At 45.5% G+C, this 20,019-nt stretch overlaps 1 protein-coding gene across 6 annotated transcripts in view; it reads right to left on the minus strand.

The window, feature by feature from the left end:
• Add2 (adducin 2) overlaps window positions 1-20,019 on the minus strand; it is a 107,381-nt gene that overhangs the window by 11,775 nt on the left and 75,587 nt on the right. For all 6 annotated transcript variants that reach the window (XM_074049918.1, XM_074049920.1, XM_074049919.1 and 3 more), the window contains exons 8-15: window positions 18,641-18,784; window positions 16,462-16,560; window positions 11,371-11,547; window positions 7,581-7,838; window positions 6,639-6,758; window positions 5,727-5,816; window positions 3,490-3,637; window positions 2,070-2,195 (exon numbers count right to left, since the gene is read on the minus strand). In XM_074049918.1, coding sequence (XP_073906019.1) covers window positions 2,070-2,195; window positions 3,490-3,637; window positions 5,727-5,816; window positions 6,639-6,758; window positions 7,581-7,838; window positions 11,371-11,547; window positions 16,462-16,560; window positions 18,641-18,784 — 1,162 coding nt within the window. The remainder of the gene's footprint in view (window positions 1-2,069; window positions 2,196-3,489; window positions 3,638-5,726; window positions 5,817-6,638; window positions 6,759-7,580; window positions 7,839-11,370; window positions 11,548-16,461; window positions 16,561-18,640; window positions 18,785-20,019) is intronic.

The following is a 20,019-nucleotide window of genomic DNA, read 5'->3' on the forward strand; positions in this document are numbered from 1 at the left end:
TGCATAACTAGAGCTTAAAACATCAAGTGATGTATTAGTTCTCACAATTCAAAGATCATAGCGAGAGACAGTTCATGCAAGCACACTGCAGAGCATTTTCATATTCCTTAGCTCACTTTGTCCTGATAACGATGTAGTAAGTTGGGAAATCAAAGATTCAGGTGATTCCCCTATTCTGCAAGTGGTGGGTAAACAGTTATCACATTCATCACACACTCCTGCCCTCTCTCCTTTCTAGGAGCTGATAACAAATTGCCACCCTCTGTCCCACTCCTGCCACAAGCCTCCTCTCCAGCCCTATATTTCCTTTATGGTGTTGGTACAGATGTCCCAGTAGATAGATGCTAAATGCCCTGGACAGGACAGGTACCAGCACAACCCTATGAGGCAGTTGGCCCCCAAGAGCATCTAAGATATGGCTCACAGCCCTAGAAGAGGCCAGGGGCTCCTTATAGATGCCTGTACATTTAGGAGCAGGGAGGGGGGCTGAGCTCTAATGTGAGAGAGCAGCCTGAGCTGTGGAGCTGGTTGCTTCTGGATGTGTGTGGAGGTTGTGTTTGTGTCTCTGTGTGCCCTGTATATCCATGTCTCTTACAGGGAAGCCTAGTCTATGCATAGTGCAGGTGGAATCGGTCATGAATTCAACATCCAGGGAAACTCCTGAAGGCAGGATTGTGAATCGCAGGAGAAAAAATTGGGAGAAATATATTTCTTTAGAAAACTCCTCCCTCCCCCATTGCAAGTGTTGGAGTGAGTTAGTAAACAGCCTCTCTATACTTACTACAGAGACAAGTATTCAGAATCGGAGGAAACTCCTTTGATGAAGGCACAAATGGGAAGAGAAAGGAAGACATTGTGGAGACAGGTTGACAACACAACACCATGATGAGACACAATGCACACAAACAGTTGGGGCATCCACTTGGGATTCTTGCCTCAAGCAGATGGGTTTCCTCTGGTAATGCAGGGCGTGCACTCAAGGCTGTAGTTGGCTTATGGAGGGCACTCAGAGGTCGGGGGGGGGATTCTCTCAGTCACATGTGTGGCCACTCCGCCCAGGAGGGAAAAGGTTTTAGCAAGCCATCGACTTGCTGCTCTCTGGATGGCAGTGCAGCCCTTTCTGGTGGGGTGTCTGGAGGACCCAGGGGAGGAGTATTCATGCCCCGTACTGATTACAGGATCTCATTAAAGACATATTTGTGATTTAGGTGGCTAGGAACTGTAACTACATCATTGTCCACCATATATATGTGTAGCTACATATATATATTCTCAATCATAATGATAATTCTCACATTTAAACCATTCTCTTTCAAAGCATGCATTCATCAACACTTCCTTTACACATATGAGGACTTTATAAAGGGGAAAAATTAATAGCCTCATTTAACAGACGAGGAAACTGAAGTGTGCAGATTATCTGATTTGCTAAAATTAGCAGTTCAGTTGGACCTCAAATTTAGTGACTCTCTAATGAAACTGTTCTCAACCTGGTCTACACTTTAGATCCCTCAGGAGAGATTTTACAACTCCAGGCTACACTTCCTTCCCACACCCCACCCCAGACCACTTAACTCAGAGATGCTGCGGGGGGGGGGGGGGGGGGGGGGGCTCTAGGCAGCAGTAGCTCAAATGCCTCCCCCCCAGGTGATTCCAATGTGCAGTTAAGGTTGAGAATGACATCACCAGTTTCATCCTGGGAAATGCAGACTCTCAGGCCCCATCCCAGGCCTACTGGATCAGGACTTTCCTTTTAAAAGATCCTCAGGTGGCCCCAGGCATGTTAAAGTCTGCGAGCCAGGCTAGCACATCTGAAAAGGCTCACCACCCAGTGTGTCTTAGCTGGAGGTGAGGAGGCTGCAGGTCAATCATTGGTTCACCTCTGCTTGACAGGACGTGAGTTGTAAGTGTATTCTCACAGCTTGTGAGTGGAACAAATTGAAAATTGTTCAGTCTCCCCAGAAATAGCAGAGGGGAATGTTTTTCCAATGGAGGGTGTGGACCTGCCCTGCCTTCCACCCAGGCACTTTTCCCAGCTTCTCCCTCCTGGTGTGCTCAGCTCCACTCACCCTCTGCAGACTTGGAAGGAGAGACTGCAGGGCTCTTTGTCTCTGTCTCTGCTGGGCTTTGTGGTGGCGAAGCAGGTGCAGACTTTACAGGTGAGCCAGGTTCTTCTGTGGCAGCATCCTTCTCTCCTAAAAATATAGAAAACCACCTTAGCACAGAGGTCAAAAAGAGGTGAAATGGGGCAAGTGGCAGGGGAGAAAGAGAGACACAGAGAAAATGTAAAAGAGTGCTTTTTTCTACTTTGTCAGTTCTCCTGGCTGAAGTTGGCCAGTACTCCTAAGCTGCTGTTTTCCTTTCCTTTCTTTCTGCTACTTCCTCAGAGAAGCAATGGCTTCCCTCATCAAAGCACATCAACCAATGAACCATGTTACCCCTGTTGTGGATGGCAAGATAGCAGAACACCCACCCAGGCAGACCAGAGCCTGGCTTTCCTCTGTCCTGTCTCCAAAGAGGGCCAGCCAGACAAGCAAATCAATGGATGAGAGTGGAGCACCAAATAACCCCGACTCTCCTTAAAAACACCATGATTTGTTTGTATGCAGCTCATTTACTAGTTAACGTAGTTAATTTGCACTTTCTGTCCAAACAATAGGGACAAAAAGCACCATGTTTTTCTCTTTTTCCAATTGGTACATTAGAACTCTAAGCAAGCTGGAAGGGTTTTGTGTTGTGCCTAGGAAGATGGCTGGCCCTGGATGGGGAGAGGTGGTAGAGGGAGACCCTGCCCGAGGGAACAACAGCTTACCCTAGTGGATACAACTGAAGTTGAATTGTAAATCTCTGACCCCAGGTGCTCTGAAAGCAAGAAGGGACAGCTCAACTTGGGTGGAGTGGGGAGGGTGATGGGGAGGCCTTCCTGACTGGAAGGGGATTTGAGGTGGAGCCTAAAGTATTGATGACTTTGGATCAGGCTAGCTGAGAAGGGAAACAGTGCCAGGAAGGGTCAAAAGCATGAACCAGGTTGTCAAGGTACCATGGGTATGAACATTTGGAAGTCAACATGGAGAGACCAGATGACTAAACACGCTGAAATAAAGGAGGAGTGAGAACAGACATAAAGGTGTCAGATAGTGGAGAATTCTGACTGCCAGACTGAAAGGTTTACACCAGAACCAGTAGGTCACTAATACTAATTATAACTACTCTGCCTATCTTATTACAGTTGACATTTATCTGGTGTTTACCAACCTAAGCCAAAATTATAGGCACTTTTCTAGCACTTTGCAAATATTAATTCCTTTACACCAAGGTGGGAGAGTCAGATGAGCACAGTGTAACTGTTAGCTACAGAGCAATGAAGGACATTATTGTATTAGTATTCTGCTGATGGGAATCTTATTTGGTGATGGGCAGGAAGGTCCTTGCTGGGTAATCTGAGCCTCCCCTCAGATTCTGAAGTCATGATACCCTAGGGTTCTTTACCGTCCAATTCTAGTTTCTTCCTCTCCACCTCTTTCTTGTACTCCTCAAGTTCCCAGTCGGTGAGTTGGCTGAAGGGGTTTGGCACCGTCTCTTCTGAATCATCTTTGGTATCTGCATCACCCTTGGACATCAGCTGGCTCTCTGTAGACTGAAAGTTAACCACAGAGTATGTGTCGCTCTCTGAATGCCGCGGTGGGGGCCCAGGCCCAAGCTTCCTTTCAGACTCAGGTGGCTGCCAGCAATCTTGTAGGGATAGCGTGGCATGCAGCTCCTTGAAAACAGCTCAGGGCCTTGGGGTAGGGCTTGTTCATTCCTCCCCACTGTTACCTCATTCCCAGACCCAGATTTTGCAACTGCCTGGATGAATGCAGGGAGTCCACCATTTGCCCCCGAAATAAAACTGAAGGATGCGCCCAAGCAGAAGGAAGACACAGCTTTATTGCAAACCCTTCTGTGGACACTTCCAAGCCATTACTATGCAAATACAATTGGTGGCCCAAAGTCAGTCAGCCAAAGCCCAGCAAGCACAGCATTAGCTCGAGCAAGCTTCATGCCAGTTATCCCCACTCCCACTGCCCCAACAGCAGAGCAAACCACAACACCCAGCATAAGTCATATGCAAACAGCAGCTTCAGCGTTCTCAGTCCAAGCCATTAGTCCTGTTTTGCAGTCATAAATGATAAATGGGCAAAGTCCCGAGTCTCAGGTCTTCAACCCTCCTGTTCTACGGGTCCTTGTAGGGATACTGGCAGAATCACTCCAATTCACCACATTTGTGGGCCCCTGGCTCTGGGGAGCTGACCAGCTGCACACTGTTTAAGCTGCAGGAATCCTCTGACACCTCTAGCCTAAGGTAGTAACTAAAGTTCAGACTCTATAGCCCCTTTTCCTAAGTTAGCATCCTCATTTTTTTTTGGTGGTGGTTGTGGGATGTGAACTCAGGGCCTTGTGCTTGCTATGCAAGGCTCTAGCACTTGAGTCATTCTACCAGCCCCTGCATCCCCCTTTTTGACTTTAGTTATTTTTCAGATAGGGTCTTGCACTTTTTGCCCAGGATGGCCTGGAATGGCAATCCTCCTACCTATGCTTCCTGTGTACAAGCATGTGCCACCATGCCCTTCCCAGCACCCTCATCTTGGCATTGGGGAATGCAATGCTTTGAAGCTGAGGGTTAGAAAGGAAAGCGAAACAAGGGGAGATGACCCCGGAGTGGCCAGATCTTCTGACGACAGGCCTGCTGTGTCCTTTCAAAAGGGAGGCAGCAGCAAGCCTATCGCAGGAATCATGGAGTCAAAGGAGGATCCAAAACCAAGATCCTAGGAGAGGGACTCTGAGGACAGCACTTGGCATAAATGACCGAGCTGGTTTTTGACAATTTTGCTCACTGTATTGACCTTTCACCCTCCCTTCCCCCAAATCATGGGCTAATTATATCCTGTGGTGTATTCAGTGTTCCTTGTCTTGGTGAATTGGGATGGTCAGGAGGCAGATGTGAGGGTGTAACGTTTGCACTTCTCTTGACAGGGGGCTCCCACTCTGTGGGCTGCAGCCCCATCTGAAACCATTGCATCATCTCAATTTGCTCCACAGAGTGGAACATTTCCTGTACTCCCGACTTTTTACTGCTAAGGAAGACATCATGCCCGTTCCTACCTTACTGTGAGCAGCAATGACTTCAAACACAGCCCAAATTCTGAACTTCACTCCTGACGTTAAGCAGTAGACAAGACACCTTTCTATCTCAAGCATGAAAACAATAACTTTATGCTTTCTAACACTAAGTGGGCTTGTGTGGGCAGCTAAGTGCCTCCTATAGGAGCATTGGTCCTGTCTGCATGCCCTGTTTGTGTAGAGCTCTGCTCAGACGACACAATATCCACATGCAGAGGTCAGAAACACTCAGGGGCAGGCAGTCCTGGTGCACCTGGGAGAACAGCCCTCGGAAGGGCACTAATACTCCAAGTGGAGTTTCACAGCGGAAGGTATGGAGCACTCCCAGGAGCAGCTGGGTTGCTGCTCCCTGTCCGGTGCCCATGGGAGAGACTACATATTGTCCTCCCCAAACTTTGCAGCCCCCCTGGGAGGCGGACCTCTGTTTTGTAGCAGGAGCCCCATTGCCTAAGATCATAAGGGAGGGTGAGCATGAAGACTCAAGGTTCCTGTTGCCCAGCCCCAGGAATGGGAGACCCAGAAGGCAAAGATGTGTCCCCGCCAGCCAGGGACAGTCTCTGCTGTACCGGGCTTCGGCTCTTCTCAGCAATGACGCTCGCCAGGAGCTGGGATTGAGGACCTGCAGACTTCACATCTTGTCGGTTTTGTTCTCGAATCTGTGTGGAAAAGGGGAGAGGGAGGGTTGAGCATCAGAGGGTGAGGGCACATGCTGGGGTCCAGTGTGGTCTTTGGCTAAGGTCTTGAAAGATCCTCCAGTGCTGGGGCAGACACAATCTGTCTACCCTCAGAGATGGTCTCCATGTTTCTTCCCGAGTGATTCATAGTTCGTGCAAAACACAAGATTTTCTTTAACTCTGAGAAGTGGTTGTAAGAAGGGAAAAGGAGGCACAGCAGATCCTTGAGGGAGGGTCTCAAACTTTAATACTTTTAAGAAGCCCCTGAGATGTAGGCCACATCTACTGAATCTGGGTTTGAGGAGGAGTGTGGGAGCAGTGACCTCAGAATTTGAAACAAGTGTTGGCAGGAGCCTAGGCCATGCACTAAGCACTGTGCTAGGAGCCACTGGCCTATCGGAGGTGGTCTGCTGCAACTTGAGTTCTTACAGTTCCATTAGAAATATAGAGGAGTGAACTGTTGGGCAAAATCCAGAAATAAATACAACGGATCTTGAAATCTCAAAAATAAGCCAAAGAAAAATGAGAAAGAATTCATGGAAGTTCATTTTTGTGGCCAGGTCTTTCAGACATACCTAATGTGTATAGCAAGCACCCCACTGTAAAAAGGGGTGAGCGAGGACTGTGTAAGTCCAGCACTCAGCACAGTGTCTGGCACATGGTTCTCACACAGTGGTTTCTTTCTCCTGGGATGCATTGGGGAGTGTTGGTGAGTCAGGCACCTCCCAGGAACTGGCTTGTTTTTGCCAGGACTTGAGATCCCCTTAGGGAAGAAGAGCGTGAGACAAGCAGCCACCACCTTACCTTGTTCCTCATGTCCAGCACTTCTTGGGGGTCAGTGTAGAGAGGCACAAATTGGTTTGGGTTTTCGATCCGTATTGGCATGCCACTGCTGGATTTCTCTACCTCATCAGCCTTCATCCACTGCACAATGCAAAGCCAGGTGGGTAAAGAAAGGACTAAGGCCTGCGGCCTCTCCAGTGATGCACCCCTTGAGGTCTGGGCCCACAAGCATAGGTAGAAGGTCAGCAAGACTATTCAGAGATGTTCTCTCTTCTTGGGCCCCTTTGATATCTGTCTTCCAGAGTAGAGATGGGTGACAGATGACCCAGCTGCCAAAGAAGGCTCTCAGGTCATCAAGAGCACTGGAGAGCAGCGGGGGGAACTCTGATGACCAGCCACTTGGGCTTCAGTATCAGATAACTTGATTTGAGTTTCAAGGGCTTCATATTGTTTCATAGAGGGCCATTCTGTTTGGCTGCCAGCTACTTGTATGTTAATGAAAAATCAAATTGAGTGTGAGAGAGGAAGAGGAAGGAAGAGCAGGAAGATAACTTAATTATCTTGCCTTCCTTCTGCGAAGGAAGTGCCCATCTTGCCTTCCTTCTGGGTTGGCAACCCAAATGTTGGATGCTCATCCCAGGAATTTCCCAGAAACCCCCTCTGGACGTAGGAGCAAGAAGCAAAAACCAACTTCTCCTGGGTCTTGTGCTTAAGGCAGTGGCACAGTCTGGCTTCCCTCTGGAGAAATCTGCCCCAAAACCTCAGCACAGAGGAGCAAGAAAGAGGTGGTCAGACGCTCAGGGAGGCTGAGCAACTGTTCTCAGGGGCCCAATAGGAAGTAATAGAGGAAACTGCATGACCTCAGGCACAGGGGAGATTTGTCCTGTTCCCCTTGCAAAGCTACTTATCCCCTCAAACACAGCACACCCCTCTCCCCCAGGCCTGTCCTGGCCTCCCCCTTACTGTGGTCTTGGGTCGGGAGCTGCCCATGCTTCTCTGGACCTCATCGGCCACATTGACCCGCAGGTAGGTGTTGGGTGTGTTAAGCCAGCGGGTCTTCTCCTTCTGCTGCTTCTGGGCATGCTGTCGGAGGGTGGGGACAGGGCCACCATCCTCTTCAAACACGAAGGCTGTGACCGTGGCTGGGATTTCCACTTCACTTTTGTGTTTGGTTTTCTCTTGGACAAAGGGGTGGCGGTATGTGTAGCCTGTTCTATAGCCCTAAAAAGGACACAAATAGAACCATTTGTTGTGGAGGAAACACACGTATACATGCATGTGTGCACAGCACTCGCTCTTCGTCCCCTTCCATTTAAAGGACTCGGTCTAAGCCCAAATATCCATCAGACAACACAGCCCTTGCTGCAGGCACTCCCAGTGTGTTTCAGCACTGCTCCCTCCTCCAAGCCCTCTATCAAGACTGAGAGAACCCCTAGAACCTTGTGGTCATACCACAAGAAGAAACTTGGGGTACTTCTTCTCCACACAGAGCTCTGAACCACATCTGTTGGTCCAGTGGGACTTAGCACTGGCAGTATTGGAATCATGAGGGGAGCTTTAAAAAATGCTGACACTTGGACCCCACTTCAGAGTCGTTCACTTAATCAGACAATGATGTGTGGCCAGGGCTTGTTAGAAGTAGCCCAACTGATTTTAACAGTCACTTTCCCTTCCTTGACACGAAGCTTCTTAACTATTTCTGTCCTAGACCCCTGAGATCTGACTCCAGTACAGCATTATCTCCTAAGCAAGACCAGGTCCATAAAGACAGAGCCAACTACAGATCAGTGAGAAGACCTGGGAATTTTGGCACCTGCCAGAGCAATACTCAGTCCTCCGTGTTTTCTTCTTATTTTATTTTTTAAACTAAAACGGCATTAGGTATTTTTCTGATTGTAAAGAAAATGCAGACACATGCAGAAAATTAAGCCATACAGAAAAACATTTTGGAAAAAGCAAATGTGAACAAAATCTCACCTCCAGAGATAACTACCAAAAAATCTTCTTGGTCATCTCTGTGTTGACATATGCGTGTGCATATATGTTTGACTATTAGTAAAAACATAACTGTAGACTTGTGCACACAGTGGCCATCTGACTCGCTGCCTTTGTAAACTGTATTTATCAGCCTGTTTTTCTACTGAGATGTTTTTCTTTTTCACGTTAAGAATATTATTAATCATTGGCTGTCAACTGATGTTGCAAATATTTCTTTTCGCATTGTTTATGATGGGGGAATGGTTTATAGAAATGCAAGTTCTGAATTTTTAATGTAATCATATCCTCAATATTTATCATCCTAATTCATACTTTCTGTTAAACCATGCTTGATAAGGTCTCTTCAACACAGTATCACAAATATAAATCTATATTGTCAATAACTGTGAGTTAACCTTATGTTTAAATTTTTGATAACTCAGGATTTTGTCTTGAAAGGAATAAGGCAGCAGTTTGCCTTAGTTTTCTTTCTCAAGTGTCCAGAAGTCTATCTTTTCCTTGCTGATTTATAAGTGTCTGCTTATTCTGTGTGAATTCTCCTATATTTTGGGTCTATTTCTGGATTCTCTCAGCTGTTTGATGGGTTTGCTTATCCATACTGCTAGTGCCACACTGTTTAATTATGAAAGCTTTATCACTCTTCACCACTAGGTAGAACTTACTTAAATACTTTCTCCTTTTAGCATTTTCCTAGCCATTCCGAATTTCATGTTGTAAGTATATTTTGTTAAGTCTTTGTAGCTTCCCTTGTTTTAGAGAGAATTATGTTAAGTTTAGATTGATTTTAGCGATGTGGCCTCTTTCCCTTATTGAAGCTTTCTAAACAAGAATAAATTATAGCTCCTTACTGATTTCAAGTTTTCTCCGATGTCTATTGGTAAAGTTTTATGGTCTCCTTTAAATGAGGTCTGATTAATGTTTATGATTTTGCTGCACTTACAAATGGGATTATTTTCTCTTACTATTTATTATTATTACTATTGTTATTATTATTCAGTGCTGGGAATCAAACCCAGGGCCTCATGCATCATGCATGTAAGACAAGTGCTCTACTACTAGAAGTCATGCTCCTAGTTCCCGTTACATTTTCAAAGTAGTTAATATTAAGATACAAAACCCACTGGTTTTGTATATATTTTTATAATTGGCTGCCTTAAAATAACTGCATTGCTTCTAATGTTTTTCAGCTGATTTTTTGGACTTTATAGGCATGTTAACCATATTATTTATAAACAGTAGTAACTTTCCTTTACTAAGTTTATACATCTTATTTTTACATCTCTCTGCCTAGGATTGAGTTGCAATATTATTCCAGAACAATATTAAATAACTGTGCTAAGAGCAGGAATCATTGTTTCATTTTAAAGTTTAATGGAAATATTTCTAGTGTTCTGCCATGATACTGGCTCTTGTTTTGAGAAAAATTATTTTAATCGTGTTAAATAAGTCTCTTTCTATTCTAGTTGATAGCTTTGTAAAAATTTTTTATCAACTATCTCTTGATATTTGTTAAAATGATAGAAAAATTTTATCCTTTGACTCTTCATAAATTATGAGATATATCTAAAGATTTAGAATATTAAGTCATACTTGAATTCTAGGAAGAAGCCCTCAGTTAGTTATGGTGTATCATTATACTAATGTTATGTGATACTCTTTGCTAGTTTTTATTTTTCACCAACATTCAAAGTAGATAGGTCTGAATGTACTGTAATTGCTATGGCATAGTATCTTTCATTCTTCTCTGAAACAGTGTAAATAGCATTAGAATTGTCTGTTTCTTAAAAGTTTGAAAGAAGACTTGGTCACTGGTGCTTTATTTAGGCTTGGCTCTCACAGCACACAGATGGGAATGGGAGTTGCATTTTCACTGTGTGTTGCTGCTTTCATTTTTATAAAGTGGCCCTCATGGTTGGTCTGGTAATAAGGTAAATATATCTTGGAAGAACAGAAAGCAGAGAAAAAGTATTAATTATCATGTCAATGACTGTGAGATAATAAAGGGGGGTCCAAGGCAGTAGTAGCAAGGATGGGGAAAATGAGTCAGACAGAAATGTTATGAAGATAGATTTCATCTTTCACTTCTTTAAGCAATCAATCATCTTGCTACAACTAGCTGCTTATTGTATAAGCTTCTATCTTATTCTTGAATCGTCCCCAGTTTATATCCTATGTCATCAACTAAATTATTAGTCCCTGGAAGAAGGAAAAATGTCTAAAAATGTTTTGGTATCCTTTAATAGACCAGCCTACTTTGGACACATACCAGTTTAACTCCTTATATGATTGATAAATTGGTTCATTTGCTCATTACAATAGGATATTATTATAAAGACACTTCCCAGGAATAAGGAAATTAGTGGTATTATGTGCTTTCTGCATTAAATTTATGAGATTAGAAAGAAAGGCAGGACTAAGTACACAAGAAGTATGAACTAAGCCCCAATATAAGAGAGGCTCAGACTATAAGAAGAGGTGTTCTGATTTCTATTGGATTACTACTTCTCATAGACCACCCTACAGAGATGAGGACACCCACAGTACTTAGTAGGGGATGGCAAAGGCCACCATTTAAGAAAACTCAACTACTATTATAATGACTATACATTCTACATCAAATTGCCTATCAATGAGACCTTTAACAACTTAACTGTGACACTGGCAGTTTTTGTGCCCCCCCTAATGCCTTGTATCGCCTGGTTCTGGGGGCCTACCTTCCATATACTAGCTTGGAAGGACAGTGGCAGGGACTTACCAAATTGTCCAGCATCCTCATGAGGGCCTCAAACTCATGCTCCCCTAGTCGGCTCTTCTGCATGGGCCCGAAGGTGCTCCCGGCCCACTGCACAGAACCCACCTCGTGGGGCCGGTGCTTCTCCTGCTCCAGGAGGATGAGGTTCTCCACTCCTCCGGCACTGGACAGGGCTGACACCTGCAGTGAGGAGCAGAGAGCCCTTAGCCCATGTGCATGGGGTCTTGCCTATGCATCTGTGCAAAATAGGACAGTAGGGGACACAAGGGAGAAAGGGTTGGGAAACTAAGAAAAGCCACCAGAAACTTGCGAGGAATGCAGACACTGGCAGGGAATGAGGTATTAGTAATTCCTTTTCTGATCTCAGTTCTTAGAGACCACAAAGAAGAAGAAAGAAATAGTAACTGTTAAACCTTGGGAATAAAACAATACAGAGGACTGAAAACTTCCTGGGATACAGACAAACTTGGAATTGTTACTATTTCTGGGGAGAGAAGTAGGGTGGGAGGATGGGATTGGAAAGGGCTCCAAAGGGACTTCAATTCTTCTCTGTAATGTTTTGTTTCTTCAAGAAGAAAAAATATTTTTTTATTCATTTATTCACATGTGCATACACTGTTTGGGTCATTATTTTCCCCTGCCCCTCCACCCTCACCCTCTCCTCCCCAACCCCCCTCACTTCCAGGCAGAACCTGTTCTGCCCTTATCTCTAATTTTGTTGAAGAGAAGACATAAGCATAATAAAAAAGACAGAGTGTTTTTGCTAGATGAGTTAAGGACAGCTATACAGAGAGATTCCTAGCAATGCTTCCATGTACAAATGTGTTACAACCCAAGTTGATTCATCTCTATCTGATCTTTACACTGGTTCCTGACCCCTTCTCATGTTGACCTCTGTCGCTTTAACGTTTCTGTATTAAATTCCTCTGGAGTGGGGACATCAAACGCTTTCATGTTTTGGGTTTTCTACCTATCCCCATACTCCCATATGTGCTCTCCCCTTGTCATGTGACCCAAGTCCAACCACATTGCTGTGTTTACCCTAGATCTAAAGTCTGCATATGAGGGAGAACATAGGATTTTTGGTCCTCTGACCCTGGCTGGCCTCACTCAGAATGATGTTCTCCAGTTCCATCCATTTACTTGGGAATGATAAGATTTCATTCTTCTTCATGGCTGAGTAAAATTCCATTGTGTATAAATACCACATTTTCTTAACCCATTCGTCAGTAGTGGAGCATCTTGGTTGTTTCCATAACTTGGCTATTGTGAATAGCGCTGCAATAAACATGCAGGCAGGTGTGTAGGTGCCTCTGGAGTAACTTGTGTCGCATTCCTTTGGGTATACCCTCAAGAGTAGGATTGCTGGATCATATGGCAGATTTAGATTTTTAAAAGCCTCCAAATTTTTTTCCAGAGTGGTTGCACTAGCTTGCATTTTCACCAGCAGTGTACGAGGGTTCTTTTTCCCCACATCCTCGCCAACACCTGTTGGTGGTGGTGTTTTTGATAATGGCTATTCTAACAGGGGTGAGGTGGAATCTTAGTGTAGTTTTGATTTGCATTTAAGAGGAAAATATTTGAAGGAAGAAGACTATTAATATTTCTTAAATCTAAGTGGTGGGCACTCAAAGTGCTTATTATGTTATTCTCTGCATTTTTCTCTATGTTTGAACTCTGTGTGTGTGTGTGTGTGTGTGTGTGTGTGTGTGTGTGACTTGAAACAAATAGGCTGGTTTTCCAGTCAATGAAATGCAAATGTGCCCAGATGGAATTATTAACAGATATACGGAAAGAATGCATCTTCCATGACAGGATTAGCCAATCAAAGAGACCCAGAAAAAGGAGGCAGATCAAATGTTGTCAGTGCACAGCCAGGCACTGTGCAAAGTTTAGATAGCTTTCACCTATGAGCCCAGAGTGTTTGTCCCACTGTCAAAACTCCATGGGAAGGGGATCATGCAGGTGGTTTCAGGCAATGGACTTGAGGATTAGGACAATAGGTATGTGTGCACAGCAGGTAATTTTCCAAGAGTCCTAAACATTCACTTATTTAAGTAATCTCATTTTCCAATTCCATGTTCCTACAATGGAACACGTATTGACCCACTCAGATATAATTGGTTAGAATTTGGCCTCCTGGATAACTCCAGGTACAGAGAGAGTGCTTTCAAGCAAACTTGCTAGTGAGCCAGGTGTTTTGCACTGTGCATTAATACACTCACATCCTAAGTAAGACTGAATATCCCTTGTAAGCTTGCTTATTATGGGAAGCTGCTCTGATTACATAAACTTGCAGTGTTTGATGTTTTTAACAGTTACTTTTTACTGAAAATGAAAGAATCCATTTAGCCTACTGACAAATGCAGGCCTAGGAACCCATGAGGATCTGGACAGCCCCTGGAGTGTATCACATTTACCATGTTAACAGACGCCCGATGCTACTTCTTAGAAGTCAGCTTTCCCTGACTTCACCGTCACCCTGGGAAGAGGAGGAAGCAAGAACAATTTCCACACCCTTTTAATCCAACACATGTGTCCACAAGTTCATGTGATTGGTCCCACTGACCCCCTACTGCCTTGAAGAGGCAGTGCAAGGTAGTGTTTAAGAGCATGGACTCAGGTGCCAGGCTGACTGAGTTTGAATCCTGATTCTACCACTTCCTTACTGTGTGACTTTGGCCTGCTATTTACCATCTCTGTGCTGCATCTGTGAAATGAAAATAGCTGTACCCATCTTGTGAGGAGTCTTTAAAGCCCTTAGAACAGCTCTGGTTTCTAATGAGTGCCACATGAATGTTGCTGATCAATGAGTTCCGAGATGCAACCTCCCCTGAGACTGGCCATTAAAGGAGGGGGAGGAGGGAGAGAATAGCATATAACCTTGCATGAGCTGCCTCCTTCTACCTCCCTCTTCCTCCACTGGTTTCCATGGCAATGGGTAGCAGATGGAGAACTGCCTGCGGTTCTTTCCTTCAGCCTGTCAGCAGAGCAGGAGCTGCAGTTCTCAGCTAGGGATGACCCAGTTTCCTGGAACCCCATATTGATGGGGAGCAAAGAGAAAACTGTGCCCAGGAGAGCTGAACAGCCACGTCTGCTTGTTTGCCAAGTTCACTGAGGGAGAAAACTGAGCCCACAGTGGAGACAGAGCTCCAGTGCTGGTCACTCTGTTCAAAAGGACTAACGTGCAATCCCAACAGCACCTGCAGATTGCTGCTACATGTGCTCTTTCATGTCTCCATAGCCCATGGGATGATGTTCCACATCTTCTAGAGCCACTCCTCCCTCTAGAAGCCTCTCTGCCCCACAGCTGACCAAAAGCCATTGAAGCTTTTCTGGGGTTTAGCTGCCCCCACTGCCTAACGTTCTTTAAAAAGTCACATTAGACCAGTCCTGAACAGAAAGTGACAGCAGCCAGAGGGGCTGTCAGGAACAGTGGCTGGCAGCGCTGCCCTTTGACCATAGATGGCTATTCTACCTTTGGTTAAATTGCCCAGTGGTCACTTCTGGGGTCTGGCACCTGGGAGAGGCCGACTTCATTGTAGGGAGGTAAAGTCCATATGGGAAACTCTCTCCATCCCACGTTTAGAGCTGGGATGTCTTTGCAAAGAGATGAGGTTTTCCTATGGGCTATTTTCTCATGGGAGCCTCTTCTCCACAGGAAAGATGGGCAGCCCTTAAGAGTCCAGGTATGAGAAAAGGGAAAGTGGTTTCCCTTTCTAACAGAGGCTCTGCCAAGTTCTGACACCAGTCAGTGGTCAGAGCTCAGGACAGAATCCTTGGTTTGGAAAGAAGGGCACCACATCAGAGAGGTCCTATGCCCATCTTCCCCACGGTCTCTGGTTCTGCCCACTGCTGTTTGGGGGAAGAGGGGAACTCTCTCCACTCCCTATAACACCCTGCGTCCCTGGCTTCACAACTGTGTTTTTTTTTTTTTTCAAAATAGTCCATTAAAAACGATTGCAAGGGTATCCCTGGGCACTTCCATTGGCAACCCTGCTAGGGCCGATCTCATTCATGACATCAAGAGGAAGGCAGGTGGCTCGCCATTGAGTGCTGCTCTGCCAGGCCAGCCAGAAGAGGGCAGATAGGACAGCAAGAGGGTCATGCAATGAGCTGACTCATCCTGAAACAAGCAATCTCCCATTCTGTCAATTGAGTCCTAAAAATATCACTCGCCACACCTCTCCCTGTCTGAAAAGCCCTGTCCTCACAAAGACCCTCTAGGGCTCACATCTACAGTTGGTGAAACAGGCTCATGGAGGGCAGGTTCCCTCCCAAGGACACACAGCCAGGGTTGGGAATATTGGGGGCCCAGTCCACCTGCTAATAAGTCTTCCTGGGGCTACAAACTGATGGTGTGCTCGGTGAACCCACTACTACCTTGTTGTCTACAAAACTACCATTTGTCTTTTTTACCTCTTGCTTCTCAACCAGCTCCCCTAGAAGGTTCGGTGGCCACCACCACTCACCATCCACCCTGTCCCTTACCAGTTAGGGGACTGCATAATGGGCTCCCTGAATATCACCTTGGGGTTGCTCTGGCTATTCAGGTTTCCTTGTCAACAGTCCAATTGGCCTGCTCCCCATGTTTCTCTGTCCAAATTTGACTATGATCCTGGTCTTTGCAAACCCCCATCTTCACTTCATTCTACCTTCTCACAAAATGAATGAATGAATGAATGAATGAATAAATAAATAAATAAATAAACCTATCTTTGTGTGTTCACTGGCACAGCTAGGTGTAGCAGGCACACTGGGTAACCCAGGACACGCGAAGGACTTTTCTCTGCCGTGTGACAGTTTCTCCCTCTCTAGCTGACAAGCCCAAGCAGCAAACTGTCTTGAGCTCTGGTCCCTAAGAGCTGAGTGGTGATTGTTAGCCAATGGTGATAAATTTGCCAAGACACAGAACTGACTCTAAGTGTGATACCGGAAGTGTAAGGAGGTGCCAAAGAAGGGAAATAGGGCAGGAGTTTTAGAAGGACAGGCTCAAAGCCACCCCTGGACTCATAGCCAGCAGGGCCAACACCATCACCTATGGACCCTGTCAAAGCCATCTTCTGGGCCCACTTCTCAAAGGACATCACTCACCTGTATTTCACATGCAGCCTGCAGGTGGAAGACCTTATAAAACGCCTCCTCTACGGTGTCACCTAAAGCAACCACACCGTGGTTTCTTAGCACCAATATCTGTGGAGGAAGAAGTAGCCAGCCTCAAACTTTTGGAACTCTACTCTTAAGAGAAACTTTTCATTTTATTCAGATCAATTTCCATTTTCAATGCCAGAGCACCTCCCAGCAACTCCTTGTTTATTTTTCCTAATCAAATACCCAAATGCTACCCTACATGTGATTTTAATCCAAGGCATCTACCCTAAGAAACTGAAAATGTGTTTTGTTTTTGTGATACTGGGGGTTGAACTCAGGGCCTTGTACATGCTAGGCAAGTGTTATACTACTTGGGCCATACCTCCAGAAATTTTTTGTTTGTGTTTTGTTTTTGAGACAAGGTCTCACTAACTTTAGCAGGGCTGGCCTTTAACTCATGATCCTCCAGCCTCTTCAGTACCTGGGATTATAGGCATGAGCCACTATACCTGGCTAAAAAGGCATTTTTAAACTGAGAAGATATGGCTTGGTTGATTCCTTTGGGCAATGCCTGGGTTTGGGGGCCCTGGAGAACTCAGAAGTCTGAAAAACTGGTGTATGTGTTGAAGTGAAATTATTTGATGTCCAATACAAGGGTCCAACCTAAAAAGCAATCCTTTGCTCTTGTAACTTAGTTGACCTGAGGGTCAAAACCCAAGAGGGCAGTTCTCTGAGAGGTGACTCTGCAGAAAGAAGCAATCACATCACCAAACTGGGCCTCTGGTTTTCACTCCATAAACTCAGCAAGGCCCTCCAAGATCCCACAGTTCTGTGACAGAGGCTACTTGGCCTTCTAACCTAATTGGTTTACAGATAAGGAACTGAAAGTCTCCCAGCTAATTAGAGGCAGACTCTGAACCAGAACCATGAGCTCTCACTATTGGTGCTATGTTTTTGGGTCAGCTGAGAGCAGGCAGATAGAGGGGTGGGAAGACCAGAATTCAGTTTACACCAAGAGCAGGATGACCAAGTGTTATTTTCCTTCCAGAAACTTTCCGTGGTTGGTTTTACCCTCAAGAGCTCTCTGAAACCAGACAATGCCCTTCTGGAAGCTGAGACACAGATCCACATATCGGGTCCGTCCTTGCAGAGCCTGGGCTGGGGCCTTGGGGCTCAAAACATCACATACTCTCTTGCTAAAAAAAGACAGCCAGAGTTTTTCTTCTCAAATACCACAGAAATAGAAAAAGATTGTGACTCTGAGACCACAGAATAATGGCAAACAAGAAGTACCTTCTCTCTCCACTTCATAGATGTGGACACCTCATCCTAGCACTGCTAATGACGCTCTGGAGGATGTCAGGAGGGAGTGGCAGGATTTCTCACCCCAGTTAGAGATGCGGAGACAGCAACTCAGATGGCAAGTGACTCAGGCAGTGAGTGCCTTGCCAGGATAGCAGCAAGTGACCACCAACACAACTTGGTTTTGAAGCTCTTCCATACAGAGCCGAGCACCTCCAATTATGCAGTTATAAGACCATGCTTTAGACTTAAGTCAAGCAATAATGAGGTTCCATTTTTTTCTACAACAAGTTGCCAATGAATGAATGTAATAATACTCAAGTGTAGGGAGACTGCAGGGAAAGAATTCTCCATATTAGACATGGCAGAGAACAATCTTTATGGGGGCAAGATGAAGTTAGAGTTCTAAACCGTTCATTCCCTAGAAATCTGTTCTAAGAAAATCACCCCAAGCACACAAAATTCATCACAGTTTTGTTTCTATCAAGAGAAAATTGGGGGGTGGAGAGAGCAAACAAATCTGATGTCCAACCACAGAGGACTGCTGAGGTGAGTGGCAGCATAGCCATTCACATAATGAATAGTGACAGAAAATATTTAATGATGTGCAAAGGTGTTTAGTATATATTGCTAAGGGAAAAAAGGAGAACTTAATTCGCCATCCCAGTTTTATAAATACATGTGAATACATTGGGTGTGCACCGAAATCTCTGAGCAGTATGATAGACTTTTCTCTCCTTCTCTTTCTTTTCTTTCCCTTTCTACTTAAAAAAAAGTGATCTGCAACAGCTAAGCATTTGTCAATAAATTCATGTCACATTGGGGACCATCAGCTTTGACAATGCACTCCAGAGCATCTTCTCAGAAGAACTGAGCAAACCTTGCAGGTGGGTCCAAGGCACTTCTGCAAGTTGATTCGATCAGCTTCCTGCTCCATTTCTCCATTGAAGTCATAATAGGCCATGTCCCCCACCAGCAGTGCATTGTGGGAGACAGGAAGGAGGCCGCACTTCATGGCTGACACCTGTACGGAAAAAATGAATGCCTAAGCCTGCAGCGCCAGCCCCTGGGGAAGGCACCTTTTCTCTCTTTAGAGCAGCCCAGGCCAGCTCTGCTCTGGGGCTGGTGGGGTGGAGGGAGCAGGCACAGAAGAAAGGCCTCTCAGGCCTCTGCCTCCTCCTCCACTTGCTTGGGTCTGCTTTCACATTGTGAGCTCTAATGGCTTTCCCTCACCATTTTCACATCTATATAACAGCTGTTAGAACTGATGGAGAAAATGCACTCGAGAGAGCTCTTGCTGCCCTGTCCCCAGTCTTGCTTTTATGACTCTGTAAAGAGGCACATGTGGTGTTTTATACCAGACTGGGGTGAAGCAGGATCCAGGTCCCCAGGGATGGGCTGGTGAAGACCTTCAACCTTGGTTTCAGTGCACTAACAGGGAAGACCCCAATCACACTGAGGCAGTGTGAGTGCCAGAGACCAGGGTTAAAATACAGGTTGTAACCTCTATCCTCACCTCTTATTTAGAAAAGCAAGGAGAATGGAGAGATGTAGAAGGGTCCTCACCCTCTTTCTCTTCCTCTGTCAACCTTCAGTTCTACAGAGATGCATGCTAGACATGAATACTTCATAGTCTTGGTCCAAATTCTGGTTGGTCTGAATGCTCATGACAGCTGTGCTTTGTTGAAAAAACAGCAGGCTGGTGACAAGCCTGCTCTTTCCCTGTAGGGGTGCCATCTGGGGTCAGTAGAAGTGGGTGAGAGTTGAGGCAAGGCCCAGAACTAGTTGTCTACTGACTCTCCAAGTGACATTGCAGTGTCTTAGGCACATGAGGAGAAATGGCCAGAGACACCTGGGGGATAACCTCCTCCTTCAGGTTATTCCTTCTCCTCTTCTCCAGTTTTGCTGGCTCCTGTCTTGGCTCTCAGTGACCTCAAGCAGTGGAAAAGTGGGGGAGTCCAGGCTCCCACCAGCTTGCTATCCTCTTTCAAGATATCTCCTTCCAGAGTCTGGGCTGTGTGTGTCAGGGAAGCCTGACAGGACTGAGTTGAATATAAACACAGGAGGCACTGTCGCCTGCATGAGTGGTCCCAGCTTGTGTGTGTAGCACAATCGGGATGCAGTGGAATGGACATTCCACACTTTAGCTTACACCAAGACTTTGGTAGGTAAAAAGAGGGACCAGATAAGGAGTCCTACATTGAGAATTCTCTCTCTTCTCCTTAGCCTCAGTTCCAGATCTTTCTGGAATGATGAGAT

Source organism: Castor canadensis, chromosome 12 (assembly GCF_047511655.1).
Source record: "Castor canadensis chromosome 12, mCasCan1.hap1v2, whole genome shotgun sequence".
Taxonomy (NCBI): Eukaryota; Metazoa; Chordata; class Mammalia; order Rodentia; family Castoridae; genus Castor; species Castor canadensis.